Genomic DNA, 26,088 nt, shown 5'->3' with positions numbered 1-26,088 from the left:
CATACGATTTTATATGGGAAAATCCACTTTTTCAAAACTTATCCTCTAGAAATTTCCAGTTGGCTTTAAAAATATACCAATACATGATATTTGTAGGAAATTTTCCTGGGAATAATTCTTCTGAAGACTGTAAGGCGTTACAAAATTTGTAGAAAAAGTTATTCACCTTAAACTGATCGAATGTCTGACGAACGGGTCAACATTGAATTTTTCCAGCAACACTGCTGCAGCATGCTGCTGTTGCAAACTCAACAACGTGATGAGAAACAGTTTCGCGTAGAATTAAGCTTGAAAGCGTGATTTTTTGCTCATAGTATCTTCGGAGAAAATGCTTAGAATATCAAGCCCTATATTTTGATAGTATTCGTTGTGTGATTTATACCCCTAAAAGTGAGAAATCAGCTTTCTTAACACCCCTACGTAGTGAAAAACATTTTCGTGTAGGATTAAGCTTGAAGGTATGATATTTTGCTCACGTTATCTTCATTATCGGAGAGCTTGCTTAAAATATTAACTATCAAGTTTTAATGTAGATTGATTACTCCCCCTAAAAGAGGGAAATAAGCTTTCTAAACACCCACGTCGTGTGACAACTTGGGTTCTGGTGCCAATTTAATAGATCATACCCAGGCGTCTTTCAGAAAGGAGTTTGGTAGATACATAGCTACAATAGAGCTTTTTGACAGCTAAGTCACGCACACTAAACTCGGATTGTTTGCCTCATAAATGACTCTTGCTTAACTCTACCGGGGTTGAGCAAATCGAAAAATATAGTCTTTTTTGAGTCGCTCGGTACTGGAATTTTAATACTCATTTTGTAGGATACTATCCGTAAACAAATCACACAATCCGCGTAGGAATAAATCAAGTTTCAAGTCAGTGAAAGAAAATGAAAATTCCGCAATCAATGCAGGCATTTTGACAGCACATTGTTGGCCTCATTTTCAATCCGACTTACACGGTGTAAAGTGCACCAATACATGCACAATTGCAGAGGTCTATTTGCGCAGATAAATGGCCAGCAGGTCACTACGAACCAATGAGGTATACACAGGTGAGGAAGAAGAAGACATTCGTCTGTTCTAGTAGCGAAAAAAGGTAAACAGAAGCAGGTGTTTGGATTGTGACGTAGATCTCGGTCAACAAGCAAATGCCATTTGAAACCAGGCATGTCCAAACCCACCACACCACTGCGTGTGTGTTTTAAGCGATGCCACGGAGGGTATTTTCATTGCCCTTCAGTGCTTATACAAAACGGAAACCCACAGTGTTCTAAATAAAACAGCCCTTCAGAAGCTTCGGCAAACACAGGCCCGAGTGTTCCCGACTTCGCGAGCCCTCGGGAGCCCGCTTGCTGACATGTGTTTCCTCAAACGCTTCATTTTTACAAAAGTAAATATGAAAAAAATATTGCAGGTGGTTGTATGCGATGACTACCGTCAAGCTATTCATTATTATATCATTGTCGATCTTGTCGTGGCGACCAATGCTTGTGTGTTCCCCGAAGCTGCAAGCCCTCGATTGCTTCATGTGCCGAAGTTAAAAAAGTTAAAAAACGAATGGCTCTCCGGTGTTTTGTCTCTAGTTAGCGACGGAGGGTAATACAAATAGCCCTGCGTGGTGTGTTTGTTAGCAGAATTATCAGTAATAAAAAATTAAGTTTGAACCAAAAATGTTTATATTTTCAACAGACAGCGGTTTGCAATCAACACGGGGAGCTAAAGACAAACTTCGAAAACCTACCCTTTTCCAGTTATTTCGGATCTTTCAGCGGCCCACCTTGATGCCCGCTCAACCAACATCCCGTCCAAAGATCCCGTCCAAAGATACTCTCTTTTTCTCTTTTTTAACAGACTTCATTTACGGTGGCTCGTAGTGACCTGCTGGCCATGTATCTGCACAAATTGTAGCTATGTATCTACCAAACTCCTTTCTGAAAGATACCAGATAGACGTGGGTGTTTAGAAAGCTTATTCCCTCTTTTAGGGGGAGTAATCAATCTACATTAAAACTTGATAGTTAATATTTTAAGCAAACTCTCCGATAATGAAGATAACGTGAGCAAAATATCATACCTTCAAGCTTAATCCTACACGAAAATGTTTTTCACTACGTAGGGGTATTTATAAAGCTGATTTCTCACTTTTAGGGGTATAAATCACACAACGAATACTATCAAAATATAGGGATTGATATTCTAAGCATTTTCTCCAAAGATACTATGAGCAAAAAATCACGCTTTCAACCTTAATTCTACGCGAAACTGTTTCTCATCACGTTGTTGAGTTTGCAACAGCAGCATGCTGCAGCAGTGTTGCTGGAAAAATTCAATGTTGAGCCGTTCGTCAGACATTCGATCAGTTTAAGGTGAATAACTTTTTCTACAAATTTTGTAACGCCTTACAGTCTTCAGAAGAATTATCCCCAGGAAAATTTCCTACAAACATCATGTATTGGTATATTTTTAGGAGCCAACTGGAAATTTCTAGAGGATAGGTTTTGAAAAAGTGGATTTTCCCATATAAAATCGTATGGAAACTTTAAAAATCGGGCGCAAATCAGGGGTTCCACCGATCGATCTGAAAAGTTACACAGTTGTTACAGGACCCATAAGGAACACGAAAAGTGCATGGGAGCGAAAAAAATACACCAACGCTTTTTTCCCATACAACTGTGTCCCAGTCTAATGTACACGCGCAAATTTGTTATTTGAACATAATCTGGCAAAACGCACCTAACTATGTAAACAAGTAAAATTTCTATCACTTTGAACAAATTCATGAGAACTATTTTCTGGGAACAATATTTGGATCCCAATATAAGAACCATAGATTTATACAAAACAAATAACATAATGACCTTAAGTCAAATAAATTACTTCGATTCAGCCTTGTATATTTAGGGTAACGGGGGTATTTTGGCCCATATGCATATTTTGGCCCACCCGGTAACATTTTACGCGTTTTATCTGATAAATTCAATGAATATTAGAAAACTAGGCATGCAACATTGAATAGCACACCTAAGAATTATACTACACTATAATTTTCGGCGAAAAGCTGGCTCTGGGTAGTGTTATTTTGAAATTATTTCATACATATTCAAAGTCATGGCTGAGTCAACCCAAAGTCAAGAGGAAGTGGTAATATACAAGTCAACGTCCGGAAGCTATTATAACAAATATGTATGCTTTTGAAACAATTCGTTGTTGTAGTAACATCAATTAAATGTCATAGAAACAGTTTGTATACTCTAACATGTTGGAAAAAGTTGAAAAAGTGGTTTAACGCATGGCCGAAATATGTTTGCCCCTTTCTGAAGCAAACATATTTTGGCCATGCCAAGTTTTGACATCTCCCTTGATTCCCGTTCGGCCGTTGCACGTGAACAAAGAAGCAGCTTGTGACAATTTACAGGTAATTACTTCTTAATTTGTCACATTTAACGATATGTAATTGGATGAGAATGCCTGTCGAACCGCTATAAGCCAAATCATTTCATTTTCAGATGCCTAGAATTTACAAAAATTCACAGCAGAAGGATGTTCTCCTCAAACCTACTATTTTTGCTCCAAAAATACCGATGATGATCTTAAATATAATTAGTCCGAACTATTTCCATACACGTCTGAAGATATAAAGGTGGGCCAACGTAAAAATTTGGTGGACCAAAATATGTTTTTAGTACTTCGTAGAAATTTTGATATTTCTAGGATGTTTTTCAATATATTGCATTGTTGAACGGTGTATATTAAAATAGACACTTAGCTTTTAACAATGGTATAATAGAGTAGGTATTTATGTTGAAAAATTGTGTTTGTTTTTAATGAACTGTGCGAACACTTCCCAAAGCTGGCCAAAATAACCCCGTTACCCTATAAAGTCAAAAACAATTTGATAAAAAACAATTTAGATATTCATCTTTTAAGTGAAACACACCAATACTATATGTTCCGTCTCACGCCGAAAGTAGCAACAATAAGCAACAACAAGTCAGCCGTTTTCAGTAGTTAACAAAGAACAGCCAATCATCGAGGACCCCCAAACCCCGCCCCCAGCGCGACGCTATAAAAGCAGCAGACGCATCGTTCAAGTCATCAGTTTTGTTTTGATTACCCAGTTGTTCACATCGTAGAAGAAGCAGAAAATCATTATAGAAGCAGAGAGAAACAGAAAAATACAAGTTCGATAGCGAGCATTGGAGTTTTATTCCAACCGTCTGACCAGAGTGGAGGCAACCCACCCAGTTCTTTTTAGGACTAATTGAGTTAATGAATTTTCCTCCTTCGTGAAATTTTGCCTTGCCGCTTCGCTCGGTCAGTTCAGTTCCCCAATTGCTGTCCTCCAGTGCGAACATCATTTTGGTCTATCCCGAACCGGATAATTGTTTGGTGTCAACCAGCCAGTGAAACAGTCCTACCGCGCCGCCAGTGTGCTTCTTCTTGTCTACCTACCGCCACTACTGCGATTGTGGTTTAAGCAAGGATTGAACGTGTTCGAACGTGATCGTGTTTTGACTTGCCGCGTTTTAAAGTATATCGCGGTGGTGATTTGAACAGTGCATGAACATTATATCGCGGTGGTGATTTGAACAGTTCAACGAACACGTTGTTACGTGTCGCGTTTTGTAGTTCGCCGTGTTTTAACGTTCGTGTTTTTTCCTCAACTAAGTACCGATATAATGCCCGTAATGCATTCGCCGTCGCGATCGGAAGATAGTGAAAAATCATTTCACGGATTCGTCGAGGATGTTCCCGTTGATCTTGATATGGAAAAGGAATATCGTGTGGTTTGTCGCCAGCGTTCCCAGGTAAAGCAAAAGCTGGTGCGAATTCAACGAACGATAATCGCGAACTCCACTATCGGATTGGCACAGCTGAATGTGTTGTCAAAAAACCTATCTGCAGTGTACACGGAATATAGTGCGTTTCACAGTAAGATTTTGTCTTTGGTATCGGATGAAGCATTGGATCAACAAGAACAGGAATATGCTGATTTTGAAAATACTTATACCGCCGTGTGTAATGCAGTGGAGGAGTTACGATTGGAAGCAAGCAACCGGACATCGCCAAATGCTTCATCGAACCCGCAAAATCAACAAGTAATTATCCAGCAACAACCCCTTAAGATGCCGATTCCTACATTCGACGGAAATTATGCCGCATGGCCAAAGTTCAAGGCCATTTTTAATGATATAATGGCCAATTCGGGAGATACAGATGCCGTCAAGCTGTATCATCTCGAAAAAGCGCTAGTCGGAAATGCCGCTGGAACCCTTGATACTAAAATTCTTAGTGAAGGGAATTACAAGCTAGCTTGGGATGTCCTTATGGATCGATACGATAACAAGCGGGCTATCGTGGAAGGCCACTACCGAGGGTTGTTATCTCTGAAGAAAATGTCGTCAGCATCGCATAAAGAATTACGTGCACTTGTGAATGAAGCCACCAATCACGTTGAAAGCCTGCGATATCTCAAGCAAGAAATTAATGGCACAGCGGAACATTTTTTCGTATTTTTGATTATTTCGGCGCTCGACAACGCTACTCGACAAGCTTGGGAATCCACAATGAAGAAGGGAGAACTTCCAAAGTACAAAGAAACTATCGAGTTCCTGAAAACACGGTGTCAAATCTTGGATAACTGTGAATCTGCAATCCAAGCAACCACCTCAGCAAAGATGAAGCAAGTTCCACTACCATCGAAGGCTCAGACGCAGAAATGTTACACCTCATCCACTAGCACTTCGCAACCCATCTGTGAAATTTGTGGTGGTTCCCATCGGAATGTCCTATGCCCAACACTTACCGATCTTTCACCTGCACAAAAGAACGAAAAAATTCGAGCTGCTGGAGTGTGTTTTAACTGTCTGCGTAAGGGACATAGATCAAAAAATTGTCCTTCTGATAAGGCCTGCCACAAATGCCAACGACGTCACCACACATTGTTGCATTCGGATGGAATGTTCAACAAAGAGACTAAACCCAATGTTTCGCTTCCCGTCAAGACGGTGGCAAATCCGCCTTCGATTCCAGAAATTCCAAAGCAAGCTGATGCTGCGCAGATACCCACCGTGGTAGAGTCGTCTGTTTTCAACACCTGCTCATCATACCAAGTACAATCTAGAAGGACTGTACTGTTGCAAACCGCAATAGTACATGTATTTGACCAAAAGAAGCAACCCCATCCATGCCGTGTACTTTTGGACAGCGGCTCCCAGGTGAACTTCATAACAGAAGAAATGGCCAACCGCTTAGGTCTTTTCAAAAAACCAGCCAATGTTCCCATCGTTGGTGTTAATGCCTTACGCACTCTCGCCCGAGATAAAGTGACGATCAAGTTCCGCTCCCGTGTGTCTTCTTTTAACGCCAGCCTAGAGTGTCTAGTAATTCCCAAGGTAACAGGTATAATTCCAACTTCCAAGATTGACGTTTCACAGTGGACAATACCGAATGGAGTAGTTCTCGCTGATCCCATGTTCCACACACCGGAAAAGATAGATTTGCTGATAGGTGGAGAACTTTTCTTCGATATCCTGAAACCGAGTCTGATTCAACTAGCCGATGGACTACCACAGTTACGAGACACTCATGTCGGGTGGATTGTGGCTGGTGTTATCGTCGGACCGCACTTGTGTAACGTGTCGCTCCAGTATTCGCACGTTGCACTAGAAGATATTGAACGGAAATTGTTGCAGTTCTGGCAAGTCGAGGAGGTGCCAGATGTTCCCAAACTATCAGCAGAGGAGATAGAATGCGAAACGCATTTTCTTTCCACCTACCAGCGTGACGAAACCGGAAGATTCATTGTTAAGCTTCCGTTTAGAAGTAATTTATCCCAGCTGGATAATTGCCGTTCCTTGGCTTTGAAGCGGTTTTTGATGTTGGAGAAGCGACTCATCCGTAACCCAGAATTACAAGCACAGTACGTGGACTTTATCCGTGAGTACGAGTCTCTTGGACATTGTCGCGAGGTAGCAGAATCACAAGATAAACCAAACCAGCAACTTTATTATTTACCACATCATGCAGTACTGCGACCCTCCAGCTCAAGTACGAAATGTCGCGTTGTGTTTGACGCAAGTGCAAAATCAACACCGTCGGAACTTTCTCTGAATGAGGTGCTGCAAGTGGGCCCTATAGTACAAAATGATCTGCATCATATAGTGCTACGATTCCGTACATTCAAAGTAGCTTTCACCGCAGACATTTCAAAAATGTATCGTCAAGTACTTGCTGCACCGTCGGACCGTCAATTCTTGAGAATTTTCTGGAGAGAAAAACCATCGTTACCGTTGCGCGTGTTGGAGTTGTGCACCGTTACATATGGCACCGCATTGGCACCATATCAAGCAACTAGATGCTTAGTGCAACTCGCCGAAGAGAATGGCGAGATGTTTCCCATTGCCGCTCGCATCATTAAGGAAGAGACATATATGGATGATATCCTCTCAGGTGCCGGGTCAGTAGAGGAAGCCATTAACGCACAACAACAACTTAAGCAGCTTCTTTCACAAGGAGGATTTCCCATACACAAGTGGTGCTCCAACTCCCAGAAGTTCCTAGAACGCATCCCAGTGGAAGAGCAAGAGAAAAGAATAACCTTGGAAGAGCATGGAGTAAATGAAGCTATCAAAGTGTTGGGATTACTTTGGGATCCATCTGCCGATACTCTATGCATTGCTGCACATCCAAATCAACCAGCTTCGCAACCATCTACGAAACGAGTAATATACTCAGAAATTGCCAAATTTTTTGACCCCCTCGGCATGGTATCACCGGTTATAGTTATAGCCAAACTTCTAATACAGAAACTCTGGAAACTTAAAATTGGATGGGATGATATAGTGGACGATGAAACAACGCGTCAGTGGCAAGAATTGCAAGCCTCACTTGTGTACCTCACCGACATTCAGATTCCAAGATGTGTAATATTCGACAACGCGGTTGCCTACGAGCTCCATGGGTTTTCAGACGCTTCTATCGCAGCATATGGTGCATGCGTATATTTACGAAGCATTTTTGCCGATGGCTCGGCGAAACTTCGTATACTCACTAGCAAATCGAAGCTGGCTCCATTAAGCGAGCTTTCCATTCCACGGAAGGAATTATGCGCCGCGCATTTGTTATCCAAACTAGTACAAAAGGTGCTACCAGCTCTGCAAATAACAATCCAAAGGTCCGTATTGTGGTGTGACAGTACAATCGTCTTGGCTTGGATTAAAAAACCACTTAACCGGCTACAACTCTTCGTACGAAGCAAAATTGCTGTAATCCAGAACCTAACCGGCGAGCATCAGTGGCAACACGTCCGATCTCAGCAAAATCCAGCCGACGTTGTGTCCAGAGGTCAACTTCCCGAATTCCTCAAGAATAACAGTCTCTGGTGGAACGGCCCGGAGTTCCTACAAATAGGAAATTATGAAATGGATGCTCCAGAAGAAATACCAGATGATGAGCTGCCTGAACTCAAGGCCATGGTGACAACAGCCGAGAAGAGGGCAGATTAAGTGTCATCTTTAAGCAGGTATAGCAATTTTCGCAAAATTCAACGAATCACAGGCTACATGTTGCGCTTTGTAAAAAATTGTCGCAAAAGAAATCCAGAACATCGAGAACTTCAAAAACATTTGACCGTCTGTGAACTTCGTCACTCAGCCGATGTGATCGTTCGTCTCATACAACAGCAGCGTTTCGCCGACGAAATCAAGCGAGTTCGTGCCAACAAACCTTGTAGGAGACTTGGAAATTTACGCCCTGTATATATCGATGGACTCCTTCGAGTAGGAGGTCGATTGGATCACTCGCAGTTACCCTTTGAGAATCGTCATCCTGTCATATTGCCAGATAAGGATCCGATAGTGCGATCATTAGTTCGACAAATGCCATGAGACAAAGATATTGGCTTCTGAATGCTAGATCTACTATTCGATTGATAACACGTCGCTGTGTAAGATGTTTCCGAACCAATCCAACAGCCACCAGTCAGTTAATGGGTAACCTGCCGGTATCAAGAGTTGTTCCTTCACCTCCATTTTCTGTAACTGGTGTTGACTACGCCGGTCCCTTTTGGACTAGACAAGGTTCGCGTCGTCCTGCGATAGTAAAATCATACGTGGCTGTTTTTGTTTGTATGTCAACTAAAGCAGTACACTTGGAAGCTGTATCCGACCTGAGCACCGATGCCTTTTTAGCATCTCTTCGACGACTGATAGCTCGACGAGGTATGATTCACGAATTGCACTCGGATAACGCCACTAATTTCCGAGGTGCCAACCATGAACTACACGTGTTGTACCAGCAGTTTCGCAATCAGCAGACTGAAGAGGCCATAAAATCGTTTTGTCGTAGACGTGAGATCGAGTGGCATTTCATCCCACCGGATGCGCCCGAATTTGGAGGCCTATGGGAGGCCGCCGTTAAGTCGTGTAAAACTCATCTGAAGCGTGTCGCAGGCAACGTGAAGTTAACCTTCGAAGAACTGGCTACTGTTCTGACTGAAATCGAGGCCGTTATGAACTCTCGACCCCTTTTTGCAATCTCCAATGACCCCGCAGATCCACAAGTGATTACGCCAGCACATTACCTCATCGGTCGTCCGCTTACTGCTCCTGCCGAACCATCTTTAGAGAACGTTAAGGTATCCCGTTTGACACGATGGCAATATCTACAGCTCCTTCGTGAACATTTTTGGCGTGCTTGGAGTCGTGATTATTTGAACACCTTGCAGCCACGGAGGAAGAATCTACGAGAGATCTCTAATGTTAGAGTTGGTATGATCGTTCTACTCCATGAGCGAAATCAACCGCCTCTCAACTGGAAACTTGGTCGTATTGAAGCAGTTTATCCTGGGAATGATGGATTAGTACGAGCAGTTGATGTCTTCTCCAATGGTACTCACTATCGACGCCCGATCAACAAGGTATCCGTTCTACCTATCGACGACAACGAGTGAAACCCGTGGTGAGGATTAGAAAGTGTCGAGTTCCTCAACCGGGGGAGGATGTTCCGTCTCACGCCGAAAGTAGCAACAATAAGCAACAACAAGTCAGCCGTTTTCAGCAGTTAACAAAGAACAGCCAATCATCGAGGACCGCCAAACCCCGCCCCCAGCGCGACGCTATAAAAGCAGCAGACGCATCGTTCAAGTCATCAGTTTTGTTTTGATTACCCAGTTGTTCACATCGTAGAAGAAGCAGAAAATCATTATAGAAGCAGAGAGAAACAGAAAAATACAAGTTCGATAGCGAGCATTGGAGTTTTATTCCAACCGTCTGACCAGAGTGGAGGCAACCCACCCAGTTCTTTTTAGGACTAATTGAGTTAATGAATTTTCCTCCTTCGTGAAATTTTGCCTTGCCGCTTCGCTCGGTCAGTTCAGTTCCCCAATTGCTGTCCTCCAGTGCGAACACTATACGTTAAATATGGACAATATTAGAGTTGCAACTCCAAGAACCAATTATATCCGTTTCGGCTGTATTTATCCTGCCATTGCTAACTTCAATAATTTGCCAACCGATGTAAAAAATATTCCTACAATCTACACATTCAAAAAAAATCTGAAAAGATACGTAACTAAAAATATTGTTTGAACATTAGACTCAATTAGATTTAATCATTCTCTCATATGCACAAACGATCATAGATGAAAAACCTCCCAATCAGTCTCACGACTGTCTGAGGTTTATTATAATTTGCACTAATTGCCTTACAAAGTATTAGTAAGGGGATAAAATAACGATAAATTGTAAACTAACCTTAAGGAAACTATGTGAACTGTTTTGAAAAGGGGTTTTTATGCCTGATTGAAACCTGCTGAATGTAAAAATGTTTCCATCTTGGCTTTTCCCCTCACCGGAAATAATAAATAAATAAATAAATAAAAACCACTACATACATGACTTTGATCCGTTAGCACCAAATCAATTGTTGATGGGTTTCTTAGAGCAAACCCACCAGTGGCTAAATTGAAGTTTCTAAAGCTAGTTTGGCAACTCCCACCATAACGCGGCAACCGCACCGGGCGTTGTTATGATGGTTTGGGAAATAGCAATCCCCGCCTCGGGTAGTAGCGAGTTATTAAATTTGGCAACGCGATAGCAACGAGCCGAATCGTTGCTATTTGATGAAATGTCAAACTGTTGTTTTTTTTTGTGCTCGATAGTGAATGTTCGTAATAATATTACGAAGATGATGAGTGTTTCGAATGCGGAGTCAATTGGTCGGCCTCAGCCTCGCTTGTTAAACACGTCGTAGGACGCAAGTGTCGGCGTAAACCACTACTCAATTTTATTTCCGATTGAGCTGAAATTTTGTACAGGGTGTTTTTTCGGGCAGGTAAACATTTTGTATAGGTTTTTTTTTATTGAGATGACCATTTTGGTTGGCATTTTGGTCTGCAACCTACACGATGCGGAAAGCTCAAATCCTCACAAGGTTGGCCAATATTATTCAATAAACCTGGAAGGTATAAGCAAATCTGCTCGGGAGTATTACCAACTTTTTTCCCGTTTCGTTCGGTCGTTGTATAAAAAACCATTTTTCTCCTTTGCCGCTGTTTCAATCTTCAAAAACAACCTAAGATGCGTTCGAAAGCGGCGTTGGAAATGGTCATCGGTATAGACCGTTGTTAAAACGCTGGATGGCACCTTCCTCCGTATGGCGGTTAATATTTGGCTATTTACTAGTGTTCCATCCGTCACGACAGCAACAATAAGAACGCGAATACATAGACAAGGCAATATGAGTACATACATCCCTCTCTACCAAGCAGCTCGATGGAGTGAGCACCGATTCATCGATGCTATTCCCATTCATTCTATGTACGACCATTAAGGTGTTCAGTTCGTAGTTCGCGCGATCAAATTTAAATTTAAAGTTAATAAAGATAGTTTGCTAAGTGTTAATCACGTGTATTCCATCGATCGATCAACCGTATACAGTCCACTCTAAATTAATCCGGCCAGGGAATCGTGAACAAACATTGAGTGTCACGGGTTTCACGTTCTAACCCGCGTCTTATGGTTCATTGATGTGGAACATAATTTGGTCCTTCGAGCCGGATCATAGCACAGTGAATGAAAAGTGACCCAAAGGATCGGTATCCAGTTCATAAAAGGTTTCCTTCCAAGAAGGATTCATTCCAAGAACACGTGATAAAAGCAGAGCGGAAAGTACAGCCATCGCGAAGTACAGTCGTCGGCGTGCGCGTCGCGAGGTAAAAATCGCAGAGTCGATACAAGCGAGAACGTGTTCAAGGACGTTTTTGCTGCGCGTGTGCTACGTTGCCGTTTTTGTGTGAAAGAGAGTCTCGATACGAACACTGTGTGAGAAAAGACCATCGAACAAAAAAGAAGTGAAGTGAGAAGTTTCGAAATGCCGCTAGAACATTCACCAGTAAGAAATATGCTAGAAAATCAAAACCAAGTGGACCAACTGCAAGAAGGTCAAAATGTTCCACTTCTGAGTCGAAACCGAGACAGTAATACTCCAACCGGACAACATTCAAGGTCCAATTAGCCCGCTTCATTTCACGGATTCAATTGGGAGGAGGGAATGGAGCTGGAGTCGATGCGAAAATTGAAGGGCTTGTTCCGGCAGAGAGGATCGAACAGAAGCTAGTAAGGATTCAGTTGACTTTGCGAACGCAGAGTAGTATGACGTTAACCCAGTTGCAGTGCGCGGAGGAGAAACTAGTTGTAATCTACAGCAAGTTCAGCCACTTCCATAGTGAAATCATGGCCTTGATTCTTGATTAAGCATCGAATGAGCAAGATGAAATTTACTGCACTTTTGAGGATCGTCATACCGAGTTGTCGAATCACATCCAGGAAAGAATCAATGCTGCTACTCAAATGCAAACCGTGAGTTCATCTGTTTCCCCACAGGTTATTATTCAGCAGCAGCCGTTGAAAGCACCTATCCCTAAATTTGACGGTAATTATGCTAATTGGCCAAAATTCAAGGCGATTTTCCAAGAACTGATGGCACAGTCCGGGGACTCAGAGGCATTAAAACTGTACCACCTAGACAAAGCATTGATTGGATCCGCAGCAGGTATATTAGATGCAAAAATAATCAACGAGCGTAATTATAAGCAAGCGTGGAAGGTGCTAACAGACCGTTACGAAAACACACGTGTAATCGTTGAGTCACACATTCAAGGATTGCTTACTCTAAAAAAAAATGTCTAAAGCAACATTCAAAGAATTGGATGGCCTGCTAACTGAAGCAACCGGTCATGTTGAAGGCCTACGGTACCAAAAACAACAGTTAACGGATATCTCCGAGCACATCGTGGTGCATCTTATCGTCAGTGCCTTGGATGATTCGACCCGCATGGCTTGGGAACGTACCCAGCAAAGAGGTGTGCTCCCGAAATACGAACAAACAATCTCCTTTCTCAAAACCAGTTGTCAAGTGCTGGAGCAGTGTGAATCGTCGCAAGCTTTCTCCCAACGAACCGCCGTGAAATCAAAGGTTTCACCAGTCAACAACAAAATGCCATCGCTAAAGACTAACGCAGTTACTTCAAGTTCCAGCAAGTCTTCAGGTTCCTGCCACTTTTGGGGAGGTTCACATCTTAACTTCCAATGTGAGGAATTCAAGCAGCTAACAGCAACTCAAAGGGCAGAAAAGGTTCGAGCAAAAGGTTTGTGTTTTAACTGCCTCCGGAAGGGACATCAGTCCAAACAGTGCACGTCTAACAACACGTGACGAAAATGCAGCCGCAAACATCACACCATTCTCCACGATGATGCTGAAAGGAACAGCAGTTAGGATTCAAAAGCCGACATTGCCGCGCCAAAGCAACCTGTCGCGAATAATCAACCAACTGTTGTTCAACCTTCTGTTTCGGTGGTGGATAAACCAGTATCCACTACATGCTCAAGCAATCACGTTTCAACATCAAAGACCGTCTTGCTATTGACTGCTGTCGTTCAAGCCATTGATGAACATAACCAGTCCCACCCTTGTCGAGTCCTACTTGACAGTGGGTCTCAAGTTAACTTCGTCACCGAGAAAATGGCAACCCGCCTCGGTTGTTCTAGAATGCCATCAAATGTATCAATCACTGGAATCAATGCCCTGAGAAGTCTAGCTCGTGATAAGGTGTTCGTTTAATTCCAATCGAGCTACGGAGACTTTCAAGCCAGCATCGAGTGTCTGGTTACAACCAAAATAACTGGAACTATTCCTAACCGAACGATTGATTTCAGCTCCTGGGAACTTCCTGAAGGCATTCAACTCGCCGATCCACATTTCTTCCAGCCAGAAAAGGTTGACATGTTAATCGGGGGAGAATTGTTCTTTGATCTTCTGAAGCCCGATCAAATAAGTCTTGGTGACAATTTACCACAACTTCGAGACACTCATCTTGGATGGGTGGTAGCTGGAGTAATAAACGAGCCGTACATTTCGAATGCGGCTATTCAACACGCCAACCATGCTTCGATCGATTCCATCGAGTATATGATGCATCAATTTTGGAAGGTGGAGGAAGTACCAAACGCATCTCCATTTTCATCCGAACTGCTGTCCTGTGAAGCCCATTTTCTGTCGACATACAAGCGCGATGCAACGGGTAGGTTTGTCGTAAAAATACCGTTTAAAGAAAACCTCAACCGGTTGGATAATTGCCGTTCTTTAGCAATCAAGCGATTCCTTATGTTAGAAAAACGACTGGAGCGTAATCCCGAGCTGAGGCAGCAATACAATGATTTCATAAGGGAGTATGAAGACCTCGGCCACTGCAGAGAAGTTAAGGAAGCTGAGGATCCAGGTAATATGGATACGTACTATCTGCCGCATCATGCAGTATTACGACCGTCAAGCTCAACCACGAAGTGCCGTGTCGTATTCGATGCTAGTGCCAAAATGGACCCATCAAAACTATCGCTCAATGAGGTTCTTCAAGCAGGACCAGTTGTACAGAATGGAATATTCTCTATTATGCTGCGATTCCGTAAGTACGCTTATGCATTTTCAAGCGATATAGAAAAAATGTACCGGCAAGTGTTCGTTGCGCCGGAAGAACGCCGATTCCTCCGATGCTTTTGGAGGTCCGACCCGTCACATCCATTAAGGGTTCTCGAGCTTAATACCGTTACATACGGAACAGCTTGTGCGCCATACCAAGCAACAAGGTGTTTGGTACAACTTGCCAAGGAAAAAGGTTCCGAGTTACCCATCGGCTCTCGAATCTTGACTGAGGACTTTTACGTTGACGATGCGCTTTCTGGCGCTAACACATTGGAAGAAGCTCTCGAAAGCCAACGTCAATTAAAAGAACTGCTAACCAGAGGTGGTTTCCATATTCACAAATGGTGCTCCAATTCGGCAGAGTTTCTAGAGCACATTCCACCAGCCGACCGAGAAAGGAAGGTTCCTTTTCATGAGTGCGGAGCAAATGAAGTAATAAAGGTGCTTGGATTGTTGTGGGATCCTGACGGCGACGTCCTCATGATAGCCAATCCGCCGAAATGTTCTTTTCCGGATGATAAGCTAGCCACGAAACGAATGATTTATTCCGAGGTGGCAAAATTGTTCGATCCACTCGGACTGTTTGCGCCAGTAATTGTCATGGCCAAACTGTTGGTACAGCAGCTTTGGAAAATATCAGCTGGATGGGACGATCCCATCGACGAAACCATCCGCGAAAATTGGCAGCTCACGATTCGTTTCCATTCTTCGAAAAATTCAGTTCTTTTCGGAAAATCCAGCGTACCATGTGCTACGTTCTACGGTTTATTCGAAATTGCAAACGGCCAAAGTCTAATCGTGTGAAGCAAGTACATCTTTCCATAGAAGAGCTACGTCAAGCATCCGAAGCAATCGTCAAGGCGATTCAACAAGCACATCTTGGGGACGAAATTAAGCGAGTGATTTCCAACCAAACATGCAAGCGTCTTGGTAACCTGCGTCCAGTGTATGAAAACGGTTTACTACGAGTTGGAGGGCGATTAGATCGCTCAGTACTGCCGTTTGCTGCAAAACATCAGTTAATACTTCCCGATAAAGATCCTGTAACGAAAAAACTCATTAGAACTTTGCATATGGAGCATCTTCACGTCGGCCAGGCCGGTTTGATCAGCATCATTCGTCAAAGGTACTGGCTTTTAAATGCTAAATCAACTGTGCGACAAGTAACACGATCGTGCGTTACATGTTTCCGAACAAAACCCGTTGAAACCAAACAGCTCATGGGAAATCTCCCTACCTCGAGAATTGTGCCATCACCACCGTTCGCAGTTACTGGCGTCGATTATGCCGGTCCATTCATGGTGATCATGGCAAGGTTCTTATCGTCCGAAGCTTGTTAAGTCCTACGTCGCAGTTTACGTATGTATGGCGACAAAGGCTGTACATTTAGAGATCGTGTCCGACTTAACGACGGATGCCTTCTTGGCGTCTTTGAAACGGTTCATTAGTCGGAGAGGAATGGTGCAGCAAATTCACTCTGACAATGCGACCAACTTTCATGGAGCAAGAAACCAACTGCACGAGTTGTATCGACAGCTTCAGAATCAACAAGAGGTGAAGAAAATCCAGCAGTTTTGTGAAGTACGAGAGATACAGTGGCATTTCATCCCACCAGATGCACCAGAGTTCGGTGGTCTCTGGGAAGCGGCGGTCAAGGCGACAAAAACTCACCTGAAGCGAGTCGTAGGGAATGCAAATCTCACTTACGAAGAAATAGCAACCATTCTAGCCGAAGTAGAAGCCATTTTAAATTCTCGTCCGTTGTTCAGTTTGTCCAACGATCCTGCCGATCCACAGGTTATAACACCAGCTCATTACCTCATAGGTCGACCGTTGTCTGCACCAGCTGAGCCATCTTTAGAAGACACCAAGGTGAACCGACTCGATAGATGGCAACATCTCCAGCTCATGCGTGAGCATTTTTGACGAGAGTGGTCAAGGGACTACCTTAATTCTCTCCAACCACGTAAGAAGAACACCAGAGCAACGTCGAACGTTCGACCTGGCATGGTCGTTTTTCTCCACGATAAGACGCAACCTCCGCTCAGCTGGAAATTGGGCAGAATCACCGGAGTGTATCCTGGTGACGACGGCTTAGTGCGAGCCATTGGCGTATTTTCCAACGGAGCAACATACCGTCGACCAATCAACAAGGTCTCGATAATTCCAATCGAGGACAACGTCTGTTCTGTTTAAACCCGGGGGGAGAATGTTCCATCCGTCACGGCAGCAACAATAAGAACGCGAATACATAGACAAGGCAATATGAGTACATACATCCCTCTTTACCAAGCAGCTCGATGGAGTGAGCACCGATGGAGTGAGCACCGATTCATCGATGCTTTTCCCATTCATTCTATGTACGACCATTAAGGTGTTCAGTTCGTAGTTCGCGCGATCAAATTTAAATTTAAAGTTAATAAAGATAGTTTGCTAAGTGTTAATCACGTGTATTCCATCGATCGATCAACCGTATACAGTCCACTCTAAATTAATCCGGCCAGGGAATCGTGAACAAACTTTGAGTGTCACGGGTTTCACGTTCTAACCCGCGTCTTATGGTCCATTGATGTGAAACAACTAGGCTGGGAGTCGCCCCGAATCTTTCCAAAAACCATTTTCTTAATCGCGTAGTATAAAGAAATTTGTTCTGCGAAATCACTTTCTTCGTCACTATATTTAAGTTCTTTTTGGCGGCGAATTTTCAAATAATAATAGCAAATTGTGGGAACCGAGACAGCATGAAATACAGAATACAACTAATGACAGTTCGCTAGCTTTCAGTAGAATAGTCATTTAGGCCAACGTTGCAACGTTGCCCAGTTTTACGGAATTACTTTAAATAAACATATAAGGATGAAAAAATTTATGTACGCACAAGTAAAAAAATCTGCAAAAGAGTTATGTTATCGATAACTTGAGAAAACGGAAACGAAGTTAAAACAAAGTAACGTGAAATGGAGGGAACATTTTATAAAGTAGAAAGAACGTAGATCATTCCGGAAACGATTGACTGACGGATAAGTTGGTTATTATTAGATCCGCAAAAAATATGCGAAATACATCACAAACAAACATTTTGCCAACGCTGGCTAGTGACGGTCTTCAGAAACTGGCAACTGCCGGTGTGAAAAAGAAATAGTGGAATTGGTAATCCCCATTAGCAACGACCGGTGCGAAAATCGGCTGCTATCCAAAATAGCAACGGCCAGCGCTGTGAAAATAGCAACTCAAATGGCAACTCACCCGTGCGCTTGCTCTTACAGAAGAAAAGCATGTAGGACTATTCGGAGACAAAATAGAATAGTATCCTGAGGAACAATCATTGAATAAAATTTCGCCATTGGAAGAAGCCATCAGTTGACAGTGAGTTGTATCGCTGTGTGGAGTGATCTCACACCTGGCTCGCTGCTGGTGGCTGTTTGGTGCTGCTGTATTGGTGCTGCTGGCTGTAACGGCTGCAACTTCGAACGATCGGACAACCAACCTTACTGGAAGGGAGAAGTAAAAAGGTACGTGCTCTTGTCGGCGCTAGTGCGCTAGGTTTAGCGGGATGGATGTAGATCCCTCGCCTCCCGCGCCACCATCCCCGAACCCCTCTGACCCTGACCCTTCTGTTACCCCCTCCCCTGTTCATTCTTCAGTCTCCCCTCGCCCCAGGCTTTACCCAGACGGAGCCCAGGGCAGCTATACTGTCTATTTTCGGCCAAAGGCGGGACCGAAATCGAAACAGTTGAACCTCTTGCAGATTTCTAAAGACCTGACGAAGGAGTACAAGGGCGTGACCGAAATTTCCAAGGTCCGGCCTAACAAACTCCGTGTCGTGGTCAGTAACCTGAAAGAGGCCAACGATATAGCTTGCTCTGAGCTCTTCACACGCGAGTATCGCGTTTACATACCCGCACGAGACGTGGAGATCGACGGTGTCATAACCGATTCGAGTCTGTCCGTCGAGTGTATACTGAAAAGTGCCAAAGGGTGCTTTAAGAACAAAACCTGTCCCGATGGAATGGTGCTCGACAGCAAGCAATTGCGGTCAGCATCGATCATCGGTGGCAAAACAGTATACACTCCGTCAGACTCGTTTCGAGTTACGTTCGCCGGGTCAGCGCTACCAAGCCACGTCTCGATCCACCGGGTTCGTCTCCCTGTGCGATTATATGTGCCTCGCGTCATGAACTGCCTGAATTGTAAGCAGTTAGGCCACACCGCCGCCTACTGCTGCAATAAGGCACGTTGTGGCAAGTGTGGGGAGAATCATGCGGATGATTCCTGCAGTAAAAATGCTGAAAAATGCATTCACTGTGGGGAGAGTCAGCATGAGCTCTCGACATATGCGGTGTACATGCAGCGCAGGGATTAAATAAAGAGGTCTCTCAAAGAGCGTTCGAAGCGTTCTTACGCTGAGATGCTGAAGAAGACCGTTACCACTTCTCCCATTACATCAAACCCTTATGATCTGTTGTCCTCTGATGAAACCGATTCTGACGATTCACCAGCGGGAACATCATACGCCAATCCTGGGGAGTCTAGAAAGAGGAAAAATATTTCCTCTCCTAAACTTCCCAGAAAAGGTCCTAAGATTTCTCAAAGTGAAATGAAAGCTACAAACAAACCAAACAGTGCTGCGGAAAAACCGAAGCAAACTCCTCCTGGGCTTGCAAATTTAAAGTCCCAGAAGGAGTTCCCAGCACTGCCAGGAACATCTAAAACCCCAGTTGTTCCTTTTGCACTCCCAGTTGATGAAACAAACTCTGGATTAGTGAAATTTTCTGACATTGTGGACTGGATTTTTGAAACTTTCAATGTACCCGATCCAATTAAAATTTTTCTTACAGCATTCCTCCCAACAGTTAGATCATTTTTGAAGCAGTTGACTGCTAAATGGCCCCTCCTTGCAGCGATCGTATCCTTCGATGGCTAATTCATCGGCTGAGATGAAGGATTCTATCTCTATTTTACAGTGGAATTGTAGAAGTATCATCCCCAAAATTGATTCATTTAAAGTTTTGATTAATAAGCATAAATGCGATGCATTTTCCCTATGTGAAACTTGGCTCACTTCAAATGTAGATCTTAGCTTCCATGATTTTAATATTATTCGCCTTGATCGAGACACCCCATATGGAGGAGTACTTTTAGGGATTAGGAAGTGCTATTCCTTCTATCGTATTAACCTCCCCACGGTCCCAGGCGTCGAAGCTGTCGCATGTCAAATGACAATACAAGGTAAAGAGCTTTGTATTGCCTCAATATATATTCCTCCCAGAGCACAGGTTGGGCAACGGCTGCTCTTTGATTTAATAGAACTTCTTCCCTCGCCACGTTTGATTTTGGGAGACTTCAACTCTCATGGCGTGGCTTGGGGTGCCCTTACAATGATAACCGCTCCTCTTTAATCTATAACCTTTGCGATGACTTCGACATGACTATTTTAAACAACGGCGAAACGACACGTATCCCGAAACCTCCAGCGCGCCCAAGCGCTTTGGATCTATCCTTATCTTCGACGTCGCTACGGTTGGATTGCACATGGAAGGTAATCCTCAATCCCACGGTAGCGACCATTTGCCTATTCTTATTTCAATTAATAACGGGTCAACTCGCATGCGACCAGTTGACATTCCGTATGACCTCACACGGCATGTCGATTGGAAGTTATACGAGGAAATGATTTCAAAAGCGGTCGATTCGATTCAACATCATCCACCACTTGAAGAATACAACCTCCTCGCGGGCTTGATTCTCGACGCCGCGTTGCAAGCCCAAACGAAGAAATATCCCGGCGTGACGATTGAAGAACGGCCTCCCACTCCGTGGTGGGACCAAGAGTGCTCCGATGTCTACACGCAAAGATCCGACGCGTTCAAGGCCTACCAGAAGGGAGGTATACCTGGCGACTATTTACGGTATTCGGAGCTTGATACCAAGCTTAAAAGCTTGGCTAAAGCAAAGAAACGCGGATGTTGGCGTCGGTTCGTGAACGAGACGTCGAGGGAGACATCGATGAGCACTCTTTGGAACACAGCCCGAAGAATGCGGAATCGCGTAACGGTCAACGAAAGCGAGGAGTCTTCAAGTCGGTGGATATTTGATTTTGCCAGGAAAGTATGTCCGGACTCTGCTCCTGAGCAAAACATTGTTCGCGATGCGTCTCCGGGCCACGACGCGATAGAATCACCTTTTACGATGGCAGAATTTTCAGTTGCCCTCCTGTCCTGTAACAATAACGCGCATGGGTTAGATAGAATCAAATTCAACTTGTTGAAGAATCTACCCGGCAATGCCAAGAGGCGCTTGTTGAACTTGTTCAATAAGTTCCTGGAGCAAAACATTGTACCGCAGGATTGGAGGCAAGTGAAGGTGATCGCCATCCAAAAACCAGGGAAACCAGCTTCTGATCACAACTCTTATAGGCTGATTGCAATGCTATCCTGTATCCGGAAATTGATGGAAAAAATGATACTCCGTCGTTTAGACCATTGGGTCGAATCAAATGGCCTACTATCGGATACTCAATTTGGCTTCCGCCGTGCCAAAAGGACGAATGATTGTCTTGCGCTGCTTTCAACAGATATTCAGCTGGCGTATGCTCGCAAAGAACAAATGGCGTCTGCGTTCTTGGACATTAAGGATCTTTTGATTCCGTTTCTATTGACATTCTTTCGGGCAAACTTCACCGACAAGGATTTTCTCCAATTTTAAACAATTTTTTGCACAATTTGTTGTCCGAAAAGCACATGCATTTTGCGCATGGCGATTTGGCAACTTTTCGCATTAGCTACATGGGTCTTCCCCAGGGCTCATGTTTAAGCCCCCTTCTTTACAACTTTTATGTAAATGACATCGACGAATGTCTGGCAAATTCATGCACGATAAGACAACTTGCAGACGACAGTGTAATCTCTGTTACAGGAGCCAAAGCTGCCGATTTGCAAGGACCATTGCAAGATACCTAGGATAATTTGTCTGCTTGGGCTTTACAGCTAGGTATCGAATTCTCTCCGGAGAAGACTGAGATAGTAGTTTTTTCTAGGAAGCATGAACCTGCTCAGCTTCAAACACAATTAATGGGTAAAACGATTTCTCAGGTTTTGGTACACAAATATCTTGGTATCTGGTTCGACTCTAAAGGCACCTGGGATTGTCACGTGAGGTATCTGATGAAAAAATGTCAACAAAGAGTGAATTTTCTTCGTACAATAACCGGACAATGGTGGGAGGCCCATCCAGGAGACCTTATAAGGCTTTACCAAACAATGATATTGTCTGTTATTGAATTCGGGTGTTTCTGCTTCCGCTCCGCAGCAAACACACATCTGATCAAACTGGAGCGAATACAATATCGCTGTTTGCGTATCGCCTTAGGTTGCATGCAGTCGACCCATACGATGAGTTTGGAGGTCTTAGCTGGAGTACTACCATTGAAAAACCGCTTCTGGAGCCTGTCTTCTCGTATTCTAATCAAATGTGAGGTCTTGAACCGTCCCGTGATTGAAAATTTTGAAAGGTTAATCGAACTTAATTCTCAAACCCGTTTTATGACATTGTATTTCAATCACATGTCCCAAAATATTAACCCTTCTTCGAATATTCCAAATCGTGTCGACTTATCAAATACTTCTGATTCTACTGTGTTTTTCGATACATCCATGATAGAAGAAATTCGTGGAATCCCGGATCATTTACGCGTGCAGCAGATCCCCAAAATTTTTTCCAATAAATATCGAAACATCAACTGCAACAATATGTTCTACACTGACGGATCACTTCTTGATGGGTCCACTGGCTTCGGTATTTTCAATAACAATTTAACCGTCTCCCATAAGCTCGATAATCCTGCTTCTGTTTACGTCGCAGAATTGGCTGCAATTAAGTACACCCTAGGGATTATCGAAAAAATGCCCACGGACCATTATTTCATCTTTACGGACAGTCTCAGTTCCATTGAGGCTCTCCGATCGATGAAATATGTTAAGCACTCTCCGTATTTCCTGGGGAAAATACGGGAACATCTGAGTGCTTTATCCGAAAAATCTACTCAGATTACCTTAGCGTGGGTCCCTTCTCACTGCTCGATACCGGGCAATGAGAAAGCGGACTCTTTGGCTAAGGTGGGCGCAACAAACGGTGATATTTATGAAAGACCAATTGCTTTTAATGAATTTTTCGCACTTGTACGTCAGAATATGATCATCAGTTGGCAAAATGCTTGGACCAGAGGGGAATTGGGAAGGTGGTTACATTCCATAATCCCCAAAGTATCGACGAACCCGTGGTTCAAGGAGTTGGATGTAGGTCGGGATTTCATTTGCGTGATGTCCCGGCTTATGTCCAATCACTATAGATTTGACGCGCATCTCCGTCGTGTTGGGCTCGGGAAAAGTGGTATCTGTGCCTGTGGTGAGGGTTATCACGACATAGAGCATGTGGTTTGGTCATGCCCTGTACACCGTGACGCCAGGTCTGAATTTATAGCTTCCCTGCAGGCCGAAAGTAGGCAGCCGGCTGTTCCTGTTCGTGATGTCTTGGCGAGCCGTGACCTATCCTACATGTCCCTTATATACGTTTTCCTGAAATCCATCCACGCCCCAGTTTAATCCTATTCAATTCCGCCTACATCCAACCAAACGACAAGAACACGTTAAGACCCCGGATCCGGAAACAGCAACTAGACCCGCACGATACTCTCAGGTCCCGAGGGAGACAACCCAATATGCCAGTCCGTAATATCTTGGCCCAGCAGCGGAACATATTCAATATGCTGCTTACCTATGGCGATGGAAAACCATCAAACAACAAATCAGTGCTTTTAATGCAAAACATTCTAGCTTTAAGTTAGATTTAGTTTCAGCTCGTAGTCGGCAGCGAGGATAAAAAATTTGCTTTTAGTTATTAAGATACTTTAGAAAGTAAGCTACCAGATATAATTGGCGCCGTTAAACATTAAATTGTATTTGTGCCGTGTCAAATAAATTATAGATGAAGAAAAAAAATAATTCTGGTGCGTTTTTGTAAATCACCTTTGAAATAATTTTTGTGCTCGCGTGTGCATTGGAATGGTAAATATACTGCGGCAATAAATAGAAGCCCAAGCTTCAATAACTTTCGTCTCAAGAGGGGGAAGAGCACGATGTTTGATTCGGCGATTAATAACAATTGCAACTCCCCCGCGGAACCCTGAATCCTATCATATTTATGAACTACGTAATTGGGATCATATTTTAATTTGATGTTAGGTTTCAAAAATTTTTCAGTAATAATTGCTATATGCACATTATTTACTGTTAAAAAATTAAAAAGCTCATTCTCATTGGCCTTCAATGAGCGAGCATTCCAGTTTAAAATTTTGATTGGTTTATTAAAATCATTGCTAAATTTTAAATTAGAAACAATTTTAATTGTAAAATTTGTACCTATTTGGATGGCTTCAAACATTGATTTCGCCTGCAACATGGCGTTCATAAGATCGAACATTGCTTGTCATTAGCTGGGGTAATAGGTGTACATTTATTTTCCACCGTGTTTTGCTTACCTCCCATATTAACGGTCATTTTCGAACTACCAATATTAGGCGGTAGAATGTTCGAACTACCTGTAACCTGTGCATATGTTAAACGAGTATGCAGAGGAGTTGAGAAAGTGGGTTTTTTTTTGTTCACACAACATTTATTTGACACGGCACAATACAAATTAATGTTTTACGGAGCCAATTAAATCTAATGCCTTATGGTCTAGAATATCTTATAATCTAAAGGCAAATTCTTTACCCTCGCTGCCGACTACGAGCTGAAACTAAATCTAATACTAAAACTAACATGGTTTTTTTTTGTTTCGCTGTTAAATTGGCACCTTGATGCTCTTCAAGTAGCTATAAACATGTAGCATGAATGGCAAGTTTCGCTGAGCGAGAATATCACGAACTGGCACATAGGGCTGTATTCCTCGGGCCCTGAGGGTATCCAAAAGTAGAGATCTGGCGCCGCAGAATTCAGCACACACCCAAACCACGTGTTCAATGTCTTGATACCCCAATCCACAAACGCAATGATTACTGCTCGCCAGCCCAATACGCAAGAGATGTGCATCTAGCCCGTAGTGGTTGGACATAATCCGAGACATCATGCGAATGAAATCTCGTCCTACATCCAACCCCCGAAACCAAGGTTTGGTGGAAACCTTGGGGATGATGCTGTGTAGCCACCTCCCCAGTTTTCCCTTATCCCACGAGGCCTGCCAGTTGACAAGTGTACTCTGACGTGAAAGTTTTAAAAATTCATTGTAGGCAATTGGTCTGTTATAAATATCACCGTTTGTTGCGCTCACCTTAGCCAAAGTGTCCGCTTTTTCATTGCCCGGAATGGAACAATGAGAAGGGACCCACACTAAGGTAATCTGAGGAGAATTTTCGGATAAAGCACTCAGATGTTCCCGTATTTTCCCCAGGAAATACGGAGAGTGCCTTGCATCCTTCATCGATCGGAGAGGCTCAATAGAACTGAGACTGTCCGTAAAGATGAAGTAATGGTCCGTGGGCATTTTTTCAATAATCCCTAAGGTATACTGAATTGCAGCCAATTCTACGACGTGAACAGAAGCAGGATTATCGAGCTTGCAGGAGGCGGTAAAATTATTGTAGAAGATACCGAAGCCAGTGGACCCGTTGAGAAGTGATCCATCAGTATAAAACGCATTGTCGCAGTTGATGTTTTTATATTTGTTATAAAATATTTCAGGGATCTGCTGCACGCGTAAATAATCCGGGATTCCACGAGTTTTTTCCATCATGGATGTATCGAAAAACACAGTAGAAACAGAAGTATCTAATAAGTTGACACGATTGAAGGAGTATGAGGAAGGATTTATACTTTGAGACATGTGATTGAAATACACAGTCATGAAACGGGTTTGAGGATTAAGTTCAACTAGCCTATCGAAATTTTCAATTACCGAGGGGTTCAAAACCTCACATTTGATGAGAATACGAGTAGTCAGATCCCAAAAGCGGTCTTTTAATGGGAGAACGCCCGCCAAAACTTCCAAACTCATCGTATGGGTCGAATGCATGCAACCTAAGGCAATACGCAAACAACGATACTGCAATCGTT

The 26,088-nt window shown here is 43.3% G+C and overlaps 1 protein-coding gene across 1 annotated transcript; it reads left to right on the top strand.

Moving 5' to 3' along the window:
* Positions 1–4,680: 4,680 nt before the first annotated feature.
* LOC129717071 (uncharacterized) lies at positions 4,681–8,508 on the top strand. The gene has a single exon (XM_055666914.1). It carries the CDS (start codon positions 4,681–4,683, stop codon positions 8,506–8,508), a length of 3,828 nt encoding a protein of 1,275 aa, XP_055522889.1.
* Positions 8,509–26,088: the final 17,580 nt, after the last annotated feature.

This window comes from Wyeomyia smithii, chromosome 1, assembly GCF_029784165.1.
Source record: "Wyeomyia smithii strain HCP4-BCI-WySm-NY-G18 chromosome 1, ASM2978416v1, whole genome shotgun sequence".
NCBI lineage: Eukaryota > Metazoa > Arthropoda > Insecta > Diptera > Culicidae > Wyeomyia > Wyeomyia smithii.
This window is presented reverse-complemented; position numbering and strand designations above follow the sequence as displayed.

What these genes read in the sequence shown, in the direction of transcription:
- LOC129717071 (XM_055666914.1), top strand. Translation starts at nt 4,681, where the DNA reads ATGCCCGTAATGCATTCGCCGTCGCGATCGGAAGATAGTGAAAAATCA.